The 23,475-nt window shown below is 40.5% G+C and overlaps 1 protein-coding gene across 1 annotated transcript in view; it reads left to right on the top strand.

Moving 5' to 3' along the window:
- Nucleotides 1-23,475, top strand: part of LOC117512653 (cadherin-4-like) — a 990,586-nt gene that overhangs the window by 893,440 nt on the left and 73,671 nt on the right. The window contains 2 exon segments of the mRNA XM_034172806.1: nucleotides 2,043-2,215; nucleotides 4,336-4,480. Coding sequence (XP_034028697.1) covers nucleotides 2,043-2,215; nucleotides 4,336-4,480 — 318 coding nt within the window.

Here is a 23,475-nt window from a genome sequence, read left to right as displayed (position 1 = left end):
CGGCATATTTGTTTTGTTTAAGACATTTTTATTCACGAAAATGTTGTTTCCCACATTTTTTAGCTGCACAAAACACTCAAAAATCCACAATGAAGGTCAACCAGACAAAAAGTCAGTCAGACTGCGGCTCTTTATGGCACCATAATGCAAGACTGTTAACAGTGGATCAAAGGAGAAAATTTGAATTGAACATGTATTAACACACAATTTAATAGTTAATTTAGTGAAGGGCCACCTATCTGCTAGTTTTGGCATTCTGCATCCACAGGTTTATGAGTTATCCAGCTCTGTTCAAGAATGATTTATGTTCAGCACACAGTTAATGTATATTCACAGTGTCGTCAAAATAAAAATTACAAGTGCAAATTTTCTTTAAGATGGCAAGTATTAGTTTGGAAATTGTGATTTATATAAATGATGTATCCCCTTAACTGTGATTTACACCAGCTGTGTTGTGTGTGCATGGTGGCAGAGCCACTCAACTGCCATGGATCATGTGTGTATATGTATTTATACTGTTCAGCATTTCAGTTTAGTTTCTGTTGCATCACTGGTCAGTCTTCCATGCTGGCCCATGTCCTAGTATTGATGCCTTTATGGTGTCAAATCTCGCACGTAATCATATTCTCGCTTGGGAGCCTGAGATTTCGTTGTTGGTGTAAATAACCGTTTGCGGCAACTTTTTTGCAACATTGCGTCGTTATGGAGGTGAGTTCAACCAAAATATGTATTTAGGTGTTTAACTAAGATAATCATGAGTCTTGTGAGTTTTATTAAAAAAAAGAAAGGCGTGTTGTTGTTAGGGTTGTGTGTCAGGAACCGGTTCCTTTCGGGTATCCTTAAAAATTGATTCACTCAGTCGACATCACTAGCCTTTTTGCTTAACGATTCCCTGATCGGTTCTTCAGAGTGGCCGTTGTATTTGGGGGTGTTTGTCAGGAAAATGATAATTTCTCTACATTGATTACAGACCCTGTAGCAGGTCTGTATAATCAACTGTTTATGCAGCGCGGCTTTGCTTTGAACCTTGAACCAATGAAGCAGTGCTTCGATCTTTGATCTGCTGCTTCATTGGTTCTTTGTTTTATTTCGCTTTATCTTAATTTTTCCCTGCTAAAACCCTAAAGAGAATATGTGTGTGAGTAATATTTACCTTTTTTATGTTAAACCAACCTGTTATGGTCTTCTGATACAGTTGATAGATGTATCTTATAACTTAAAAACGTCTAAAGCTAATGTCTATGGCATTTTCAATGTTAATGTTAGCATTAAGCTGAGCCATTATCAAGCCTCCCTCCCCAGCACAAAGGATTCTGGGATACTCTAAAACTGTGAATACATCTGATCTTACTAATGGTGATCTAACATCACCTCTTTGAAAGCTGATCTTGTTCAATGTTTTATGATATACAAAGTTAAAAAGTCTAAATATGTAAATATATATATTCTTACCATCTGTACCAACAGCTTTTCCTTTTTAGATTTTTGCATTCTGTGTGTCGTAGAGCTCTTTGTAAGTTTAGTTGAGGACCGTTCAGAAAGGAAAAGACCAGAAAAGTAACTGATAACAGTCATGTGACATTTTCAATCGCTATAAACTTTTTTCTAAAACTGCAATTCTATTTTCCATGTCTATGACCTCTTCTCCAGACATACAAACACCAGTAAAATGTGTTCTAAAATGTGTACAGATCATTTTTCTGTTTTATTTCTGTTTTTCCTGCATGCCACCCACATCACATGTGAAAAATAGCCACAAAGGGATTTTTTAACTTATTTAAAATAAAATTGTAGGGTTATTTAAGGCAGTTTGCTAAATTAAATGCTAGCTAACATGACTCTAAGTAACTTCAGCTAACTTTTAACACTGTCTGTCCAAAACCATGCAGATTAGGTAAACTGGTGACTCTAAATAGACCATTTTGAGATGGTAAATGTACGTATAGTGAAGACTTTCGGGAGCATAAGTTGAATGAAATTGTTGGATGGCACACTTGTTTGTCTGTGAGCATATGGTTGCCTGATATTCATTTATTTCACAGGAACCTATGTGATGCATGTGTCAGCATTTGATGCCGATGACAACACCACGGCAAATGGAATGGTGCGCTACCGAATCCTGTCACAGACACCCCACAGCCCCATTCCGAACATGTTCACTATCAACAGCGAGACTGGTGATATTGTGACTGTGGCAGCAGGACTTGATCGTGAGGTTGGTGATTTCCCACCCTAAAACAATTCCAAAAACACTTTCAAGATGCTCATGGTATAAAAACAGTGTAGAGTTTGACAAAATAATAAGCACCGGAAAGAAGTGCATTCGATGCTTTTAGTCAACACTTCAATGGACACTTAACACTGGTATTCTTAACACTAGTATTTACTCTGATGGCAATCCAGAATGTGACTTAGAAATATTTTGAGGACATTGGTGGCTAAATGCACATCAACTCAGCTTTTTTTCTTTTTAACAGTAAACTGCCTCCTTTTGCAGTGACCTTGTTTATGGAGCTATAAAAGATATGACAAGATCCAAATGTGTTTATTCTCCCAACATAAATGTGCCAGTGACAGCTCTACAAAGACATCTCTGAGACAGGTCATGCTCCCAAAGTTTCATCAGTGACAGACCTATTAACAACACATCACACTGCACTGGGCTGCCCACTCCACATTGTGTTTGTGTGTGTGTGTTGAAGATAGAGTGGATATGTACAAAGTGGAATGCCCTGGCGGAGTCCAACACCCACTTGGAACAGGTCTGATGTGAGACCGGTTTGTGTGTTTCAGTGGTTCCGGTACCCCATACTCCTGCTGTTCTACACACAGTGGACAGGAGCAAACACCAACATGATCCGGTCTAATAACTGTGCACACATATATCCCCCTGCGAAAGCCAAAACTCACTTTTCCTTTGTCAAACAATCACATTTGAAGTTTAACATGTTGGATTGACTGAGAACAAAATTAATCCCCACGAATAAAACTCGCTTCCTAATTGTGCACACAGTGTCATTAACATGAACTTCATATGAAGGTGAGTGCTGCACATCCTCGTCCACTTTTAGTCAGCACTCCAGCCTTTTAAAACTAAAAAAAAAAAAAAGAATCTGTGTCTTGTTAGAACCGGGCACTGGAGGGATTAGGTGCTGCAAAAAAAAATAAAAAAAAATCTATTTTCAGTGTAGAACTCCTCCCCGATGCCTCAGCTGCTTCCGCGCTGTCTCTTATCTTCTACTCTGTTGTTTACTTGTGAAATTCCTCTCCTTTTTAAAGTCCCACACTGATTTTCTTTTAAATGTCTCCCCAAGTCTGCAGTGGACTTTTAAGAGCTTGTTGACAATAACAGACCTCAGTCCTCTGGAGAAAGATGGCTCCGGAGTCGCTGCGATGCTGAGCGGTTCAGAGGAGCTCTACATAATTACTCCCTTGTCTAATTAGTGAGAGTGCTGCAAACAAGCTGTACACTGGCTGATGGGACAGTCAGCTAAGCGCTGCTCCCAAACAAGATATGAATAAATAGAGGTGCGCTATGCGCGTGCTAATGAGAGCGTGAGCACCAGGTTGGAGTTCAGCATCTTTTCGAGCATCAAGATGAGAGCAACCGAGATGAGCTGTCTCATCCTCATGACGTGGCGTCCTGGCTTAATTGGCATATTTATTTGGTAATTAGCAGGTGAGAAAAACGCTGAGACTGTAATTGGGAATCTCAGCGACGAGATACATTACCCAGACAGTTGGCTCCCAGGCTCCATCCTTCCTGCAGCCCATTAACTGCACCTTGGGACAGAAGACGAGACAGAGGGTTTGTGGTGAAGAGCGGGAGGAATGGAAGGCGGGGGGGGGCTCGCAAATGTGCACCAGCACAAAAATAAAGTAAGAGAACCATATTTCAGCTTCCAGTGAAGTGACACTGTGTCATTCCAAAAGATGAAATAGCATTTATCATTTGCTCATATTATTGCTCCATAGATAGTCTATTAATCTCTGTCAGTTGGATCATTGTCTTCGCATCTGTCCATCAGTGGCATCAAATAAGCAATGTCTGTGATCACGTGCCCACGGGAGACTTCGCAGCGCCGCTTTCAGATGGCTCGAAGCCTGGAAGTGATCCATCGACGAGGCCTGAGCTCAGTGGAATGAAAGACTTGGCTCCTGTGATGTTACGTTTCAAATAATACCCTGGATGACTCCTGTAGAACTGAACCCAGACTTTATCTCTCCCCCCTGGTGGGAATCAAAACTTTATGGCTTGTGTAGAGCAGCGGAAGTAAATGCTTTTTGCAGGAAAACAAGAAAAGCACATTCTGTTTTCTCTCTCTCCCTTTACAGAAAGTCTCCCAGTACACTATCATTGTGCAGGCGACGGACATGGAGGGCAACCTGAACTTTGGCCTTTCGAACACAGCGACTGCCATCATCACCGTCACCGACATCAACGACAACCCTCCGATGCTTACATCCAGGACGGTGAGTTGTACAAATCAGGAGATGGGAAAAGGTTAAAAGGAAGGAGACAGTGGAAATGGGAAAAGAGATAAGAAAAAGGGTAGAGAGAGGACAACATGATAAGGAGAGGGATGTGGGAAGGGCTCAGAATGAAAATATAATGGATGGGATAAGGTAAGAAGTGACCAAATGAGGAAAGGCAGTGAATGCAATTGTGTTTTTGTTCTAGAGCAAGACCTGTACATCAGTGAGGGAAGGTAATGAAGTGCAAAGGCTACTTACTCATTGTCCTGTACAGGATGCACACACACAGGAACACCAATCTATATCATTGACTTTCATCAGCAAGAATACCAGAGCCAGCAGATCGTTAATGATTGCTGTCATGATAGTGATATTTAGAATGATGATTACATTACAGAAAGTCATTACAGGAACTGAGGTAAAAATTAAAGTCCAGACTAATGTTCTGTATGTAATGTGGTGTAGATCACTGATGGTGTATTTCAGGAGCAATGTCACTGCTTTGTCATTTCCACCAAGGCAGAACCAGATCTGTTCTGGTTCAACAATGTAATTATGAGTGAACCACGCAGTTGTTGGCAACAAAACTACAAAGAGCTCACAACCCCAAAAGTTTGTTCTGTTGAGGATTTAGAAAACAGCAAAAATTATAGCTGTTCATTACCATTAAATTACAACCCTTGCATCACAGTGGTTAATTAATATTAATTAGAGCAAAGCTCGTATGAATTTGTTTTGTTTGGGACCAATACCAAACCAATATTAGACAGTGGTGGTCACAGCTAACCAAAAAGTTAGCTTCGATAACTGAAAAGTTATCTTTTATGACGCTAAACCGATAAACTGGTAAAAAAAAATGTATCTTTATTAAAGATAACCAATAAATGATAACTTTTAGTATTGATTCGGATGCGGCCACATCAGATTACACTGTCGGTTTCACTTTAAGTGCAGCAGGAGCTGTTGGGTAAATTCAACGATCACAAACACAAAAAAAAGCACAAAAAATTAATGAATAAAAAATAAAACCGCAAACACCGTAGTCATCTTTCAAAAGCAGTAAAACACAGTATTAGAAGTCACAGTTTATCTCTATATTATATAGTAGAGAAGCTTGAATCTTCGATTGGACTGGGTTGCTTGACGTGAGGATGTTTCGCTTCAAATCACAGAAGCTTCCTCAGCTACAATTCTTGCTCTGGTAATCTGACTTCTGTCTTGACTCTTGTAGAGAAGAATAAACCAGAAGCCAACAAAAGCTGGAGTTTTTTAACCTAACCTATATTATATACACCATCATTTACAAAATAAAAGCTGCTGCTTTTCTTCACACACTTTGAATCCTGCAGATTAAATACGTCCATTAATGCATTGATTGGCAGAGTAAAAGACAGGTAGTAAATATAAATTCTTACCTGTTAGTTTCAGTGGGGTTCATTAAATTCTGAAGAAATAATCCACATAAAGTGTCCTGATTATCCAAAACGGTGTCTAAGAAAAGTCCCTCTGTAACACAGCTCTCCTCTGTCCCACCGAGACTTGATGATTAAATTATGCTGTCAGCCACAAAGAAATAAAATAAAATAATGTTAAAATTAGTCAGTTTTGTTTCTGCATCGAGTGGACAATAACACTCACTGTAACGTCCAAAGTGAACCTGAACTAGACTACCCACAATGCTCCCTACATCGACCGGCAAATCACGTTTTGTGCTTAATGATGACGTCATCAGCAAGCGACGGCATATTACATATTACCAACAAATTACCAACAGGCGAATCTCGCCTGTTAGGCTGGTTTGGACCCGAACATAGGGGCATGTTTGGGCTTCATTCATATACGGAGTCACCCACACTCCACCTCTTTGTCCAAATATGGGTAGGGCGTGACGCAGGCAGAGTAAGTGCTACACAGCAGCAATTTTTGGGTTTCATATCACCTGTTCTGGGTTTCTACAGATAACTTATGGGTGACATTATGCAGGCTTTGTCCAAGATATATGCAGCCGATGGTCAAGGCTATGTACGTAGAACAAAATAGAGCTCTCGAGGACCGAACTTGGCCACCCCTGACATAGAGTATTAGGGTATCACAGAATCACAAAGAATTAATGGTAACACTTTACTTGAAGGTATTGTCATAATAGTGACATGACACTGTCATGAAGGTACCGTAAACATTATGTCAGTGTCATAAATGTTTATGACTGCTGCCATTAAGTGTCATTCAGTTTTTATAATGACAAGTTGACATTTTTTGGGTTGTCTTGATTATAACAACTTGACTTTAATCAAAGTAACACGACCAGATGGCCTTTTTGGTCTCCGGTTGTATACCAACTTGCCATTACAAAAACCGTATGACACTTAATGACAGCAGTCATAAACATTTATGACAGTGTCATGTCACTATTATGACTATACCTTCAATTAAAGTGTTACTGAATTAATTTCCATGATTTTATGTCAAACATGTAGGGCGTGAGTGAGTGTTGCATTTTCTGGGTGTCCTGTCTTGTGGAAAAACTATTTTATGCTGTACGTATGAGTTTGGAGATTAATATTTTATCTGATTGTGATGTTGAGTGCATGACAATTCCATTACTAATTGGTAGAAATGAGAATTGGTTTGTTTGCCGAAGCAGTGTTCCATGAATTTGAGCTATGAAGCAACAAGTGAAACAGGAGATTTAATGTATAACTTGCTTTAGAAGGCTCTCACTCACCTTAATCTTCCTCTCGGTCTCACTTAATGCTCAGATGTATGAGTGGAACAGCTTTGGTGACAGTGGTATTACTCACTAACACCTGCAAAGCAGAAAAAAAATGTGTTATTTGCATGGTGTAAATTAGTTTGGAGGTTCAAAGTTTCATTTGACATGGCAAAAGCAGAGTGAAGCCTGCACTCTGCCTTCATGTTATCATGGAAATCCACATTTTGGCAACAGAATAAATCATCACATGCGCTTTCTCATCAGCGCCAAATGTGAGCCTATTGGGTGGATATGTTGCGTAGCTTTGTACCTGCTGGAATCGCTGTTGAAGCCCGTCTGGCAGCAACGCTAGGCGCTTTGAGGAGCTAGCATTAGCATTTGCTCCGGGGGCTATTAAGACCTTTATGATGATGAGCTGGCATTGGTTTAAAGCATGTGTCAGCTGTAGAGCTCATCAAGAGAGCTGGCACATCACACACAGCGGGGAGTGCATAGCGAGAGGTCGGGGGGGATGACTGAACACACAAGAACAAAAAACACGAGAGCCGCTGATGAGTAGACCACCATGGAGACTTGAAGATGAAAAATGGATGAAGGAAGAAGTGATGAGAGAGTGATGGGCAGTGGCAGAGGAATGAAGGATTGTTCGGTTTTAGGGGCCGTTTGCTACAACAGCGGCGATAAAACATCAATTCTCCGCTGATGGTGGCATATTGATGATGGTGGCCAGTTATGGATTGATATTCTCTAACTGTACTCAGGCCTGTTTAAGCACATTTCCATCATCACAGCACAGGGAACTTAATACTATCATGGATATTAACGAGAAAGTTTACTGGAGGTTTTGGAGTCGCAATGAGCTGAGTACTTTTATCCTCTCCCATTTATTTTTACTGGCAAGACAATGTAAGCCATTTTGTTGAGAATGCAGGCCATTATGTAAATATTTATTGTTTGCAATAAACCACATAGATCGTTCAATGTGTCCCAGAAATTTAAAGTTTGGGGAATTTGTCTTTAATGTTGATGATGAATATTTCATAATGCCTATCAGAGCTGACCTACTTTTCAACTCAGCAAAGGACGTTTGCATATATATACGAATGAAGGCTTCGGGCACTTATTCAGGACTGCATGCATATTTGCATTATTTGTGTGTTGCAGATGAGATAAAATGAAAAAAAGTGATTTATCTCTTCAGTTTGTTTGCATATATTTGGTATGTGATTCCCCCACCGCCACCCCATCTTTGTTTAAGCAGTGAAAACGTCCCCTGCTCACATTCACAGAGTTTCACAATCACTTTCATACTGTACTGGATGCCATTGAGGAGCTCTGCTGGAGCAGTTTGGGAGGCAGGGCCTTGCTTAAGGGTAACTCAGCAGTGGCCGTGAGAGCAGAGCTCGTGCTACTCTTTCAGCTTTCATTTAGTTTAGATATTACTTCTGTTTTAAAACAGATGCATTGTGTGCACATGGCAGCTGAGCTTCTGAATTGTTGCAGTTCAAGAATGCTTATGTATTAACAGGGCTGCATTTTCTGTTGTGTTTTTTTTAACAGTGCATGCATCTGAACTCACCTGCCTTCAGCCGGCAGTATCTTCCTGAAAGCACACATTGTGTTGAACGTGGTATAATATGTATATGTCACGGACATGAACGAACGAAGCTCTTCAGCATCTCACCATGCCATTTAGGTCCTTCAGAGTTTTTTTTTTGAGTAAATACTTCAAGGGAGCATTAACATGGTGAAAACCTTTCAACTTCTGGGGGGGAGCTCTGCCCCCCACCCCCCACCCACCTTTATGACAACCCTCTTAACCCCCTGCCACTTTAAGTATTTTTTTAATGGAGATGCAGATTTTAATATTCAAAGTTTTCAGCTAGTTGACAGTAGGGCTGTAAAATATGGCCAAATTATCGTATCTCAATATTTTCATGGGTGATTCTTTAACTACGGCTATTGACCTTGTAAATGTAATTTCCACCACACCATTGCCTTACAATATAAAGCGCCTTGGGGCAACTGTTTGTTGTGATTTGGCGCTATATACATGTGCTCTGATGTCACTGTTTATCTCCATAGAAACTACCCAAACAATCTTTCATACAAACTGTTTAGGGACATTACAGTGTTGTGGTGGAAATTACGGCAATAGTGTGGGACAACTACATTTTGTTTAAAAAAAATCACAACAGTTGTATGACATTGAATACCCCAATTATGTTTTGATTATTTTACTGATATTTTATTCAGAGATATTTTAAAACATTAGAAAAAATGTTTCTTTACCATTCATTTTTATCATTGAAGATCAAAAGTCTGGGTGTGGGACAAGCACAAACCGGCAATATTTGCATATAATGATGCTGAAAAAAGGTGAAAAAGTCATCATAGACTACTATAATAAATTTCTTAACACACTTTCATTGTAAAGATAACTATAAAAGTGTGAAATTTCCCCTTTTTTCTGTTTTTCATACAATATGATCAAAGGACATAATAAGTGCCAGTAGTCTAAGAATCACCCTCATATCAGTATGGTATACGATATGACTATGATTTTTAAACAAAACAGTAATAAACCACACTCATTTTGCACTCGTCATAAGGTTAGGATGCATTGCCCTCCAAAAGTATTGGAACACTTGGTATTTTACACATTTTAATTTTATGCCATTTCAAGAAATACAAAAATATAAAGAATAAAATTTCTAAGATTATTTTATAAGTTCTTGTTCGACACGGTGGCAACACTTATACATGGACAACCACCTGTAGTTCGCTCTCCTTTTACAGCATTTCCTGGATTATTTTGAGAAGAAAATAGAAGACATTATGTTAAACATATCCCAGCATGCCTTAACCTAGCCACTACACCCTACTATTGAGGTGGGCTCCATTACCTAGATTTACAGAATTTGAGAGTATCTCTCTAGACATGCTGACGAAACTCATAACGTCAACAAAAAGCACAACCTGTTTATTTGATCCTATACCAACAAAACTGTTTAAGGACCTGTGGCCCACTCTTGGGCCGACTGTGGTGGAAATTATTAATCTTTCTTTAACTTCTGGATCTGTTCCTAAATGTTTCAAATCTGCAGTGATTAAACCATTACTTAAGAAACCTAATCTTGACCCTAGTGTATTGAAAAACTATCAGCCGATATAAAATCTATCATTTTACTCTAAAATTCTGGAAAAAGTGGTTTCACGTACTGAGAATAATCTCTTTGAGCCACTGCAGTCTGCTTTTACATTGTGTTGAATGATCTTCTGCTTGAAATGGATTTGGACACCACTATGGTTCTCATGCTGTTACATCTCAGTGCCGCATTTGATACCGTGGATCATCATATTCTACTTGATAGGCTGGAAAATCATTTTAGGATTACTGGGAGTGTCCTTGCATGGTTGATGTCATACTTGACCAGTTGTTCTCACTGTGTTTTGTACAGTGATACTACCTCTAACCTTAGTGACATGAAATTTGGGGCTTCACAGGGGTCAGTCTTAGGCCCCCTGCTTTTCTCACTTTATATAGCACCCCTTGGGCACATATTGCGGTGTTTTGGGATTACCTTTCACTGCTGTGCTGATGATACTCAGTTATACATGCCGATAACTACTGGTAATCTCATTCACATAAAATCCTTAGAAGATTGCCTTGCATCAGTGAGAAGTTGGATGTCTAGAAACGTCCTACTTTTAAACTCTGATAAGACTGAAATGATGGTTCTTGGTCCAGTGAGACATCGGCATCAATTTGACCAGTTAACGCTTAGCCGAGGCTCGTGTGTCATACATCACACTGACAAAGTGAGGAACCTTGGGGTAATTTTTGATCCTACATTGTCCTTTGACCTCCACATTAGAAATATTACAAGGACTACTTTCTTCCACCTGCGAAATATAGCGAAGATTCGTCTCATCCTATCTATGGCTGATGCTGAGACCATGATCCATGCATTTATCTCTTCTAGATTGGACTACTGCAATGTTCTATTTTCTGGTTTACTGCAGTCCAGCATTAGGGGTCTCCAATGGTTCATAATGCTGCAGCCAGACTTTTGACATGAAGCAGAACTTTCAACCACATTACACCCATTTTGGCATCCCTTCACTGGCTTCCTGTCCCAGTTAGATCAGATTTTCAGGTTATGCTAGTAGTCTATAAAATTGTTCACGGACTGGCACCTCCCTACTTAGCTGATCTAATTAAATCTTACATACCAGCCCGGGCTTTGTGTTCTCAGGGTGCAGGACTACTTTGTGTCCCTAGGGTGAATAAGAAGTCTGTGGGTCATAAAGCTTTCTCTTACCGTGCCCCTGTTCTGTGGAATGATCTCCCTGCGTCAAACAGTCAGATTCTGTGGAGACTTTCAAGTCCAGACTTAAGAAGCACTTACGAGGTCTGTGAGAAAAGTATCCGACCTTTGGCCGGGGGGAAAAAAACTGGCTTACCTGGAGGATTGGAAACCTAATCACCCTCGAAGTAGTCTCCTTGGGACTCCACACACTTCTCCCAGCGGTGTCGCTACTGTTGGAAGCATTCCAAAAAAGCCTCTTTCGGGATGGAGTGCAGCTCCGCCGTCGTTGCAGCCATGATGTCCTTCCTCGTCTCAAAACGCGTTCCTTTTAATGGTCTTTTAATTTTTGGGAACAGCCAGAAGTCACAAGGGGCCATGTGAGGAGAGTATGGAGCCTGTTGAACCACAGGAGTTTGGTTTTTAGACAAAAAAGTCTGAATTAAGTTGGAGGAATGTGCTGGAGCATTGTCGTGGTGGATGCGCCAAGTTCCTGTGGCCCACAACTCTGGTCTCTTGCGCCGTACAGCATTACGGAGGCGACGGAGGACATCCCTGTAATACTCCTTCGTTATTGTTTGACCCTGTGGTGCGTACTCGTGGTGTACCACACCACAGGAGTAAAAAAAAACAGTCAGCATTACCTTCACATTGCTGCGCACTTGGCGCGCCTTCATCGGTCATGGCGACGTGGAATGCTTCCATTGTGATGACTGGAATTTGGTTTCTGGGTCGTACCCGTACACCCAGGACTCATCACCGGTGATAATGGTGTCCATAAAGCTGGGATCAGTGTGAATGGAGTCCAGCATGTCCTGTAAGACTTCAACACGGAGGTGCTTTTGCTCCGCCGTCAGCAACCTCGGCACGAATTTCGCAGCCACTCGCTTCATGCCCAAATCTTCTGTCATGATGGAATGTGCCGAAAAAGTACTAATGTCCACTTCCTCCACAATTTCTCTGATGGTCATTCGATGGTCCCGCATCACCACAGCGTTCACTTTTGAAATGATCTCGTCAGTTCGGCATCGGCATATCAATGGCCGGCCGGAGCGCGGCTCGCTCTCCACCGTTACGCATCCGTCTTTAAACCGGTTGTACCACTCCTTAATCTGTGTGGCGCCCATAGCTTCATCTCCAAAAGCCGTCTTAATTTTCCGAATGGTTTCCACCTGGCTGTCGCCAAGTTTCTGGCAGAATTTGATGCAATGGCGTTGCTCCAATCGTTCAGCCATTTTACGCTCAATAAAAATCCGCCGAGCGCACAGCATCACTCCTCACACAAAGGCTGTTCACAGGCGAATGACGCAACCGACAGGCGGGACAAAACTCACGCATGCGCACGAAGGTTCAAGCTTGGCTGATGCAATCACACGTGATTCAAATCCATAAAGTTTTTGAAAAAAATAAAAAGGTCAGATAGTTTTCTCACAGACCTCGTATTTTCCCTTTCATATGGCTAGCATACTGGCATAGTATAGTTCTACGCTTTTTACTCTTTTAATACATTTTATTAGGAAACGGAGTGGGCTGCGGTCTCAACTTTACCTAAATTCTGGGTCTTTTAGTGAAGCTCAGGGCTAGTGGCCGGCGATCACCTTAGTATTTCTTATGGTTTTCTTGTTGTTTAATGCTGACAAATTATACTGAATTTCTTGTCTTTCTGATGCCTGATTCTGTTGTTTCTCTCTCTGTTTAAGGTGCAGCTCCATCCAGAATTGGGTGTGGTATTTGTGCTGGAGACTCTCCTTTCCTGTGCACCAACAGCATTTCCTGTATATTAGTTTTGTGCATTGTTCTGTAATTTATATCTGTAGCATGGCCCAAGCAAAGGGTCACCCCTTTGAGTCTGGTCTGCTTGAGGTTTCTTTCTCAGAGGGAGTTTTTCCTTACCACTGCTGCTCTGGGGGTTGGTAAAGTTAGAGCTTACTTGTGTGAAGTGCCTTGAGGTAACTCTGTTGTGATTTGGCACTATATCAGTAGTGTCCAAACTATTCCAGAAAGGGCCGAGAGGGTGCAGGTTTTCTTTGCAGCCACTGACTCCAGCAGGTGATTTCACTGATTAACTTCCCTTTGAGCAGGTGGGATGAGTTCATCAGTGACATCACCTGCTGGAGTCAGTGGCTGCAAAGAAAACCTGCACCCTCTCGGCCCTTTCTGGAATAGTTTGGACACCACTGCACTATATAAATGAAAATAAATTGAAAATAAATTGAAATCTTCCTCAAACTCAAACTGAAAGCAAATTTGTAACACTTGAAAATACCTGTAAATAATAATCAATCAGTCAGTTTTCTTCAGACAGTTCAGGGGATGAAAACATGAACATTTCCAAGTCACTGAATATGTTTTGGACTTTCTTTACATGAATTTTGAGGAAATACGAAGTTTCTTTCACCAAAACATTAAATTTAGGCTTGCGTCTCAGATGTACTTTCAGATTGTAGCTGAACATTCAGGTCTTCTTTTTAAGAGAATCCTCCTCTACGCCACTTCATCAGGAAGCTGGATGTTATATTTTTAATTAATTTATATCAAGTTGCAGACATTTGCTTTCAGTTTGAGTTTAAGGAAGATAACTTTAGATTTATTTTTATTTATTTATATTTTAAATGGCATAAACAAATTAAAATGTGTGAAATGCCAAGTGTTCCAATACTTCTGAGTACAGTTGAGAAACACTCTGTGGGCATGTGTATTTTTAAGTGCAATCCATCATCGTAGTGTCACTCAGTGACCAATATAAAGAGGTTATTTAAGTCCTTCAGACAGCAAAATTAAGAGGTTATTTAATCAAAAGCTGCCTGCCCATTTAAAAATCACTGGAGACACATGCATATATAAGGCAACCCACATTAAAGGAGAACTGCCACGTTTAACAACCTGGATAAGGTCATTTACTCACCAATGTAACTTTGGTGTCACTATTAGTCCACAGTTCAAATGACGTGTTCAGTTCAAATCTGAGTCAAACAATTTTCTTATTCTGCTAAGGTGGATTAGAGCTTTTTGTGGTACACAGCACCAACTACTGGACAGGAGGAACCTAGCAGTCGGTGTGACTCACTGATTTCAAAATGCAGCTCTTTACAACCAGAGATGCGGTGCAGTGATATGTCAATCATCTGTGTCCAATCAGATTTCAGGGGAGTCCAGTTCAACTCTGGCCTCTGCTCTAGCTCCACCCATGCCAGGTAATGTTCAACATTTGACATTTCCTGTTTCACTGTGGACTCAAAATTTGGCACTTCCTGTTTCAGTGTGAACTTGCCACTGAGTTCCCATGAGATTCCATGGGATCTTGTCTGTTAATCCAGGAAGTGTTTGACATTTCCTGTTTCACTGTGGACTCAAAATTTGGCACTTCCTGTTTGGGACTCCCTGTACCATAGCACGAGCTTGTTGCCGCTGCATGGTGCTTCGTGGCACTTCACTCATATAAAAGTAAAAAAAAAAAAAAGATACACAAATACGTATAGACTTACCATCGGAACCAGTACCTTTTTCCTTTTATAGATTAATCCGTGTCATGTGAGCCATAGAGCTCTTTAACAAAATTGAAGAAGAGAAAAGTGACTTTTTGCAACCAGATCGCAGTAATGCCATGTTTTTCAAATGGCTAAATCTTAAATGGCTTTGAAAAATTATATTTATATTTATAGCCACCAAAACAACATGCAATTCAGCCTACATGCACTCACAATTTATCTGTTGTGTTTCAGGCATTCACTTCCCCTCTACTATTATTAAAATTTAAAGGCCACAAGTCAGTATATTCAAATTGTATAAGATTTGGTTGTTGGCTTTCCTTGCAGCATTGTGTTACACAGACGCATACCAATATATACAATCCACCAATATCACTCATTTTAATCTTAATTGAAGATCCAGGAGATGACATTATAGCCCTGGAAATAGATTGTGGGAACCCAATACTACAAATAATGATGTTTCAGCCCTGTTGTAATGTAAACACCACACTTAGTTTGATTTATTTTGAACCACATGCATCAAAAATACTTCACTCATGAGCATGAATCCAAGGTTCTTCACTGGTCATTTTGCATCACAGCTTTGGCAAAATCTCTTGATGGACAAAATCAAAATCCACAAATATTTTCAAGGATCGTTTTCTAGTGAACTGCATATGAGGAAAATATATTTATTTTTTAATATTCTAGCTACAATACGATATCAAAACCTAAGTCGTCCCAGAGTCATCCCACACTTTACTATGTGAAGCACTGGAAATGCTATTTCTTTCACACAAGATAAATTCATTCCCATATTTTGATTAATCTATGTGCATAAGTGTTCTTTCAGAGATCCAGTACAACAGCTCAGCCCAAAGCATGAAGTTCTCTGCACCTGTTTCAAGTACCGACTACTTCAAGTACTCTCAATATCCTCGTTAAATACCCTTAATGAACAGTAATCCCTTTCAAAGCAAGTATTGTCAACATTGCTTGGTAACTCATCCCCAAGCTAAAGTAAAGCTTAATTAAAGAGGCTTTATCCATAACTACCACCAAGGATAGGTTCTTTAAGCAGGTGGAAGATGGAATTAATCACTTCGTCTTATGCAGCGCCAAAGTTATTTAACTATTTATGTTGCATGCACAAATTAACCTAAATATTGAGCCAAATTGTATCCTGTATTCATTCAATAGCATTTTGCATGCTAAGATGCCTCAACAAATCAGTACAATGCAATCAGTATAATCAAGCATCAGGAGCTCAGTCTGGATTTTTCTTCATGCTGACACGGATTTGACAGGCTCTGTATTGGGCAGGACGCATACCTGGGAATCTATACTTCATGCATTCTTTAATGGTGATCAAAGACTGTGTTTCATTAACACTTTCAGTGGCACAATACTGTAAAGTTATGCTGAAACTTACACTCAAATAGCAAGGTCAAAACGCCCCACTTGTTTTCCTCCAGAAGGATTTCAATGGCCTTGGTGAAGCATTCAGCTGCCCTCTTATCTGCCCTCCCTTACAGCATGTTGTGGTCAAGGCAACTCCAGACTTTATGCACACATGGACAGAGACTGATGCATGCCTCCCCTCTCCCACCCCTGTGTTTCTGACCCTACCCTCCCACCTAGGTCTCCGCTCTGCCACTCCGGGAGGCCGTGTGGCACAGGCCAATTAAAGGGCTTTAAAACACAATAGAGCAAGAAAAGCAGCACAGTTTGTCATCATTTCCCCAAATTTCTGCATTTTACATAAAGTTTTTTTTTCACCCACACATGCATAGGTTCATTAGAAAGAGCAATTAAAGGGCTTTAAAACAAGCCTACTTTTATTAAAATCTGTTAACAAATAGCGACAATAGAGCAAGAAAAGCAGTAGTTTGTCATCATTTACCCAAATTTCTGCATTTTACATAAAGTTTTTTTCACCCACACATGCATAGGTTCATTAGAAAGAGCAATTAAAGGGCTTTAAAACAAGCCTACTTTTATTAAAATCTGTTAACAAATAGTGACAATAGAGCAAGAAAAGCAGCACAGTTTGTCATAATTTCCCCAAATTTCTGCATTTTACATAAGTTTTTTTTTTACCCACACATGCATAGGTTCATCAGAAAGAGCTTTCAAAGGGCTTTAAAACAAGCCTACATTTATTAAAATCTGTTAAGAAATAGCGACGCTAGTGCAAAAAAAGCGGTCATTTTATTATTGATGATCTGCACATCTCCACCCTTAGTAATGGCGCCTTCCTGTCCTGAGCAACACTAATAGATTGAGGCGTGCACATCCATTCCAGGTCTATATTTCCATGGCAAAAACATTAGCTTCGATAATTATCTGCTATCAGACTAGCTGGACTGTGCCCACCACTGGCTTTGAGCACCTGATGCAGATGGAAAAGCGCTATGTAAATGCAGTCCATTTACCATTTACAAGTTGTTCACCACGTTTGTTTTTGAGTCGCCTCTCTTTCAGGTAAAACTCACAAAGATTTCATGTGCTGTTCACATTTGTTTCACAAAATGCACCATGGGCCTCTTGACTGTCTACATCGGCCACCATTAACCCTCACAAAGTGCAGCCACATCTCTATCAAGTAAAAAGTGCTGTTGTAGGTGTTTGACCTCCTTCTTGATCATCCTCACCGCGTACATGATGAGCTCCCCCTGTCACTACTCCTCTGTCCTTACAGCTCCCATTATTTCCTTTGTCCTTCCCCAGTGTCAGCTCAGTGACATAAGGGTGAGATTGTTGGCAAGAGGTGTCAAACCTCTGTGCCAATCACAGTCAAAGAGCTTTTCTTTAGTCCAGCAGTAGAAGGCAAAATATAGCATCATCGAGGGAAGAAAATGATGACCTGATCAGAGAATATGTGAGACATTGTTGAAAAAGTTAGTCCTCTGTCTGATGTTCACTCCAGTACACTGCAAGAAGTGCTGAGCTGATAAAACATTAAGAGAGTGGAAGAAAGACACCTACCCAGAGTGTTTTGAGAATCACAAAAGTATTATAATCTATTACTGAAAATGACAATACCAGATGTCAGAACCTGCTGTTGTTCTAACACTAAGAGCCAGAGCCTTCAGAGTCCTAAAATTTGGGATTTGGTCTTTGAGAAAATGTAAATTTCACCTTGCTGATGACCTGAATGATATTCAGCACAGAAACACGGTTTGTTTTTGTTGTTGTTGTTCTTTTGGATGAATTTACAATAAAGGTCATCTCAGTTGCACAAATTGTTCTTTTATTAGATTGGGACTGAAAGGGCAATGAATGGTGAAGTACAATAGAGCTGTAGCACATTCAGAACACTTCAAACAGTAGCTGCTGAACTGATGCAAATCCACTCAAAAGTCTCATGCTGAATTGATGCAAATTGCTGAAAACGTATATTGAGTCCCGCAAAGGTCAACTTCTAATTTCACAGATGACAGAATTTTAAGTTTGGTTTCTTACCTCAGTGCTCTTTGGGACTCGTAGTGCACTTACTATACATAAAATCTTTTAGTTGCTTGAGTGCACTAATAATACCCATCAGTCTTGGGACAGTACAAACCACGACACCGTCTAACCATTCCTACAAGACAATGAATAAGACTTTAATGTAGCGATACCTTGCTACCTGATACAAGTCTTCTAGTTACCCATAACAGCTGCTGTGGACACTTGTCACTTTTAGTGCAGCAAATAACTGAAACAATACTTCACGTGGTGATACAAGCACCAAATCCAGCACACATTCTCCTTAGACATTGCTCTTTTGAAAAAACAACAGGCCACTTGAATTTTCAATAGGCGGCCACGTAGGGGTCAGTTGAAGAATTACACAGGGGTTAAAATATAAAAATGATCCAATCATATTGAAAACTATACCACATTATTTGTCTGATCATAAAGATTCCAAAAAGGTATAGTTTGGACTATCTATGACTGAGTGTTATGGAGTTATGGGGTAAAGACCTTAAGAATCGTGACAAAGGTCAATTTTCAGTTTGTACAGGGGTCAAAAGTTAAAGTTGCTCCAATTTTAGTAAAAAAAAATGGTGCAAATTGTTGATTGAGCCACTTGGATTAACAAATGGAATAGTTCTGTGCTGAATGCTTGGTCTCTAAAGTAAAGGTCAAATAATGTTGACGTCCATTGAATTCTATGACATGACACATACGAGGTCTGTCAATAAAGTGTAGGTCCTTTTTATTTTTTTCAAAAACTATATGGATTTCATTCATATGTTTTTACGTCAGACATGCTTGAACCCTCGTGCGCATGCGTGAGTTTTTCCACACCTGTCGGTGACGTCATTCGCCTGTGAGCACTCCTTGTGGGAGGAGTCGTCCAGCCCCTCGTCGGAATTCCTTTGTCTGAGAAGTTGCTGAGAGACTGGTGTCAGATCCCGCTTTATATATATATAAAACCAGCTCTCCGTCTCTGGGGTCCGACCTTCGTGTCTCCGCGGGTATTACCTGGCAGGGCTGCACAAAGGCTGTTCAAGCTGGTGGCGAGGAGATTCGTCTAGCTGCTCACTGCCTCCATCCAGACGTCCACCCCGCTGACGCTGATCTCGCACCCCGGTCGAATAGCCTTGTTCTGGAACCAGGATACGAGCCAGCCACGCCCGTTAACGGCAGCTCTCCTCTTATGGATCAGGGCTCTTGGAATGTTGCTAGATTTTAAATTTAGTGACTCGTACAGCGAGTCCCCAGGATGCGTTAATTTCGTTAAAAACCAGACTAACCTTTTAGAGCACTTTTTGATGTTATACACCCAAAAAACATTAACTTTTACACCTTAAGAAGAATCAATAAATCCAATGTCCGAGCCTTAACACTTTAACTGCATGTTTGGAAATTTATTTCAGGTTTTGCAAGTGCTGACAACATAATCAAAATAGGGTATATGATGATAATTTCACAACAGTAATTCAAATATAATCAGAATAATAATTGGCAGAGATTTTTGTTCTTGATTCAATAATGCTGTCTGATCTTACTCTGACTGGACTGGAATAACTTCTTAATAATTTTTCTAGGAGTGAGGGAAGGAGGTTTTTGATGTTAAAATCCCCAGTTCGATGAACTTGGTCTCCTCTTCATCAGCTTTTAGTTGTTAGCTGACCACGATCCTTGTGATGTTGTAATCCTTCAGGAAATAATCCACATAAGAGTTTATATCCTTTAGGAAATAATCCACATAAGAGTTTATTCCTTCTTCAATCAACCAAAAGTTGATCTAATCCATTCTGGTACGATGTGATGTTCCATGAGAGAGAAAACGTTGAAACTTCCCCACTCAGACTTAAGGCCAGTGATTATTCTCCAATGCTCTGCTACTCCGTGACTGGACGGCCTGAGTGGGAGTTGAAAACTCTCTCAAATAATCTCTTATGTCTCTAATCCTCTCGCTCCTCGATTCTAATTACAGCTCACAAGATGGTCAAGTCTTGTGATCTCCTCGTAGCAGCGGAGAAGTGACAACAGCACCTCTCCCTGGAAGAATAACCCCGTTTCCTGTTGTTTTGCAGTTTTTATATGAAACTCCTGTTGTTGCTGAGTTGATCTTGGTTACCATGGAGATGATGGTGACTCAAAGCCTCCCCTCCCTACTCCTTTCTTTTACTGGAAGCCATCTGGAGAACATTTCCTGGCTGCCGGTAACTGATGTCCTGGTTGTCAGTAACTAAAGTGACTCAGTTCCTATTTTTCTGCCTAACACAACTTTTTCCGAGAATTCATACTTTCTAAATCATGTCACATCAATCACATTAATCATATTCAATCATTTCATTTCAACTCTTTTTCACATAAAACAATTTATATGATCATATACAAACATTTCCATTCCTTATTATTCACTTCATATCTTATCACATCTTAATGTTCTGAACAGTTGTTTTTATCATCAGCTCTTCTGGCCTCGCTTGTGACATCATTAACTTCCTTTTTTGTCTCTGCCTCTGCACAAAAACAACTTCTTCCTCTTTCTGACTGTATGAAAAACAACTCATATAATCATTCTTTTCACTTATTTGTAACATACATTTTCTAATCAACTCTTACTGTTATTACATTAATAGTTCATTTAATCATACTTGTTATGTTGGAATCATTCTTAGATATTACTTTTAACACATTAATACTTCATTTGATCATACTTTGTCATTTAAAATCATCTTAGACATATTCCATCGTCTTCACCACTGAGTTCATTCCATGGGCCTCCCCATCTGCAATGGAAAAGTCCGGTATGACCTCACTTACTCCAGGAAAGTACCAAACACTGTCCAGTTTATTCCAACAACGTGTGTATTAATCCAATGGCACGTAATATATTCCAAGATGAAAACAAGCTGAAAGCAAGCTTAAAGTCATCTTTCTTGACACTGGCGCTTTGTTTGATCAAAATTTTTCTAAACCTGTGAGACACATCGAAGTGGACACGGTTCGAAGAATTAAGCTGGTTTTCAGTGAAAAGTTTAACGGCTGATGAGAGATTTTGAGGTGATACTGAGACGTCGCGCAGCGCTCTCAGGCGCCGTCGTCAGCCTGTTTCAAGCTGAAAACCTCCACATTTCAGGCTCTATTGATCCAGGACGTCGTGAGAGAACAGAGAAGTTTCAGAAGAAGTCGGTTTCAGCATTTTTTCCGGATATTCCACTGTTACAGGAGATTTTTTTAATGAAAGACGTGCGGACGGATTGCAGCGTCGGCTCGCAGCCGCCGCGACGCTCCGCCACAGGAAAAACACCTCTGTTGGAAGCCTTAAGGACAAGTTGGAACATGTCCAGCTGTTAAACAATTTCTCATATACTCACTCCACTGAAAGCCATCAAAAGCCGCCTGGATTTTACAAATGGTTATCAACACGGAGGTGTTTTTCCTGTGCCGCCGCACCGCGCCGGCTGCGTCCCGACACGCGGACCCGTCCACACGTCTTTCATTAAAAAAATCTCCTTTAACAGTGGAATATCCAGATAAAATGCTGAAACCAACTTCTTCTGAAACTTCTCTGTTCTCTCACGACGTCCTGGATCAATAGAGCCTGAAATGTGAAGGTTTTCAGCTTGAAACAGGCTGACGATGGCGCCTGAGACCGCTGCGCGACGTCTCGCACCGTGGGAAGTCCTTAAAGCAACAGTATCACCTCAAAATCTCTCATCAGCCGTTAAAATTTTCACTGAAAACCAGCTTAATTTTTCGAACCATGTCCACTTCGATGTGTCTCACAGGTTTAGAAAAAATTTTGATCAAACAAAGCGCCAGTCTCTCAGCAACTTCTCAGACAAAGGAATTCCGACGAGGGGCTGGATGACTCCTCCCACAAGGAGTGCTCACAGGCAAATGCGTCACCGGACAGGCGTGGAAAAACTCAAGCGATGCGCACGAGGAGTTCAGCATGTCTGACGTAAAAACATAATGAATGAAATCCATATAGTTTTTGAAAAAATAAAAAGGACCTATACTTTATTGACAGCCCTCGTATGTTACCCCCGTAATGTGATAACCAAGCATGACACATGGTGCAAACTCTCCTTTTGGAAACCCTATTAACTCAACCAATAATTTGCATCACCTTTGAAACAAAATTGGAGCAACTCTAACTTTGACCCCTGTAACAAACTGAACTGAACTCTTGTTGTTTTTACCCCCATAACTCTATAGAATTCAGCCATAGATAGGCCAAACTATACCTTTTGGAATCTTTACAATCAGACAAATAACGTGGTATAACTTTCAATATGATGTGGAGCATTTTTTATATTTTGACCCCTATGTAATTCTTCAATTGACCCCTATGTGCCCGCCTATTGAAAATTCAAGTGGCCCGTCAGTTGTTTCAAAGAGTAATATCTAAGGTGTACTTTTGCCAAATTTGATGCTTGTATCACCATTTGAAGGATTCCTTTGTAAATATTCTGTTATCTGCTGCACTATTTGAGGTAATACTTGTCCTTACTTTTACTATGTGCTCAGAAGGCAGAAGGCCCAAGGGCTTCAGGGAGCTCAAGAGCAATCTATGAAGTTTTATTTTATTGAATTGGCACTGGAGAGTCTCTGAACCAAACCACAATGATAAACCTTTCAAGTACACTCGCACTCAAACATATACGACAGCCTGCCTGCTTATCCAGAGCACGCAGTGCATTGGGATCACCCCCAACTTGTCTGTTGTCTTAAGAATGTCACGAGATCTCTGAAAAGCTCTTCCAATGCATCCTTCTAATCTTCTCACCGCTGTCGGCTGTTTGCTGGGTGAAGGCAGCGTTGGAGTGTTTAGTCTGGGAGCTTGCTCAATGATATCCAACACTCACATACTAAGTGGCTCAGTGGCTGTTTCACATCTGTTACCCCTGGCAACACAGTGAGCGAAGGGCACCTCATGCTTTGTTGCTATGAGATGAGGTGACGACAACACGCTTACCCCCCTGAACCTGTGCGAATGATTAGGTGGTGCTTGTGGAAGCAGAGTTACATGTTTTACAGGGTACTGGTGCCATCA

This window comes from Thalassophryne amazonica, chromosome 6 (assembly GCF_902500255.1).
Source record: "Thalassophryne amazonica chromosome 6, fThaAma1.1, whole genome shotgun sequence".
NCBI lineage: Eukaryota > Metazoa > Chordata > Actinopteri > Batrachoidiformes > Batrachoididae > Thalassophryne > Thalassophryne amazonica.
This window is presented reverse-complemented; position numbering and strand designations above follow the sequence as displayed.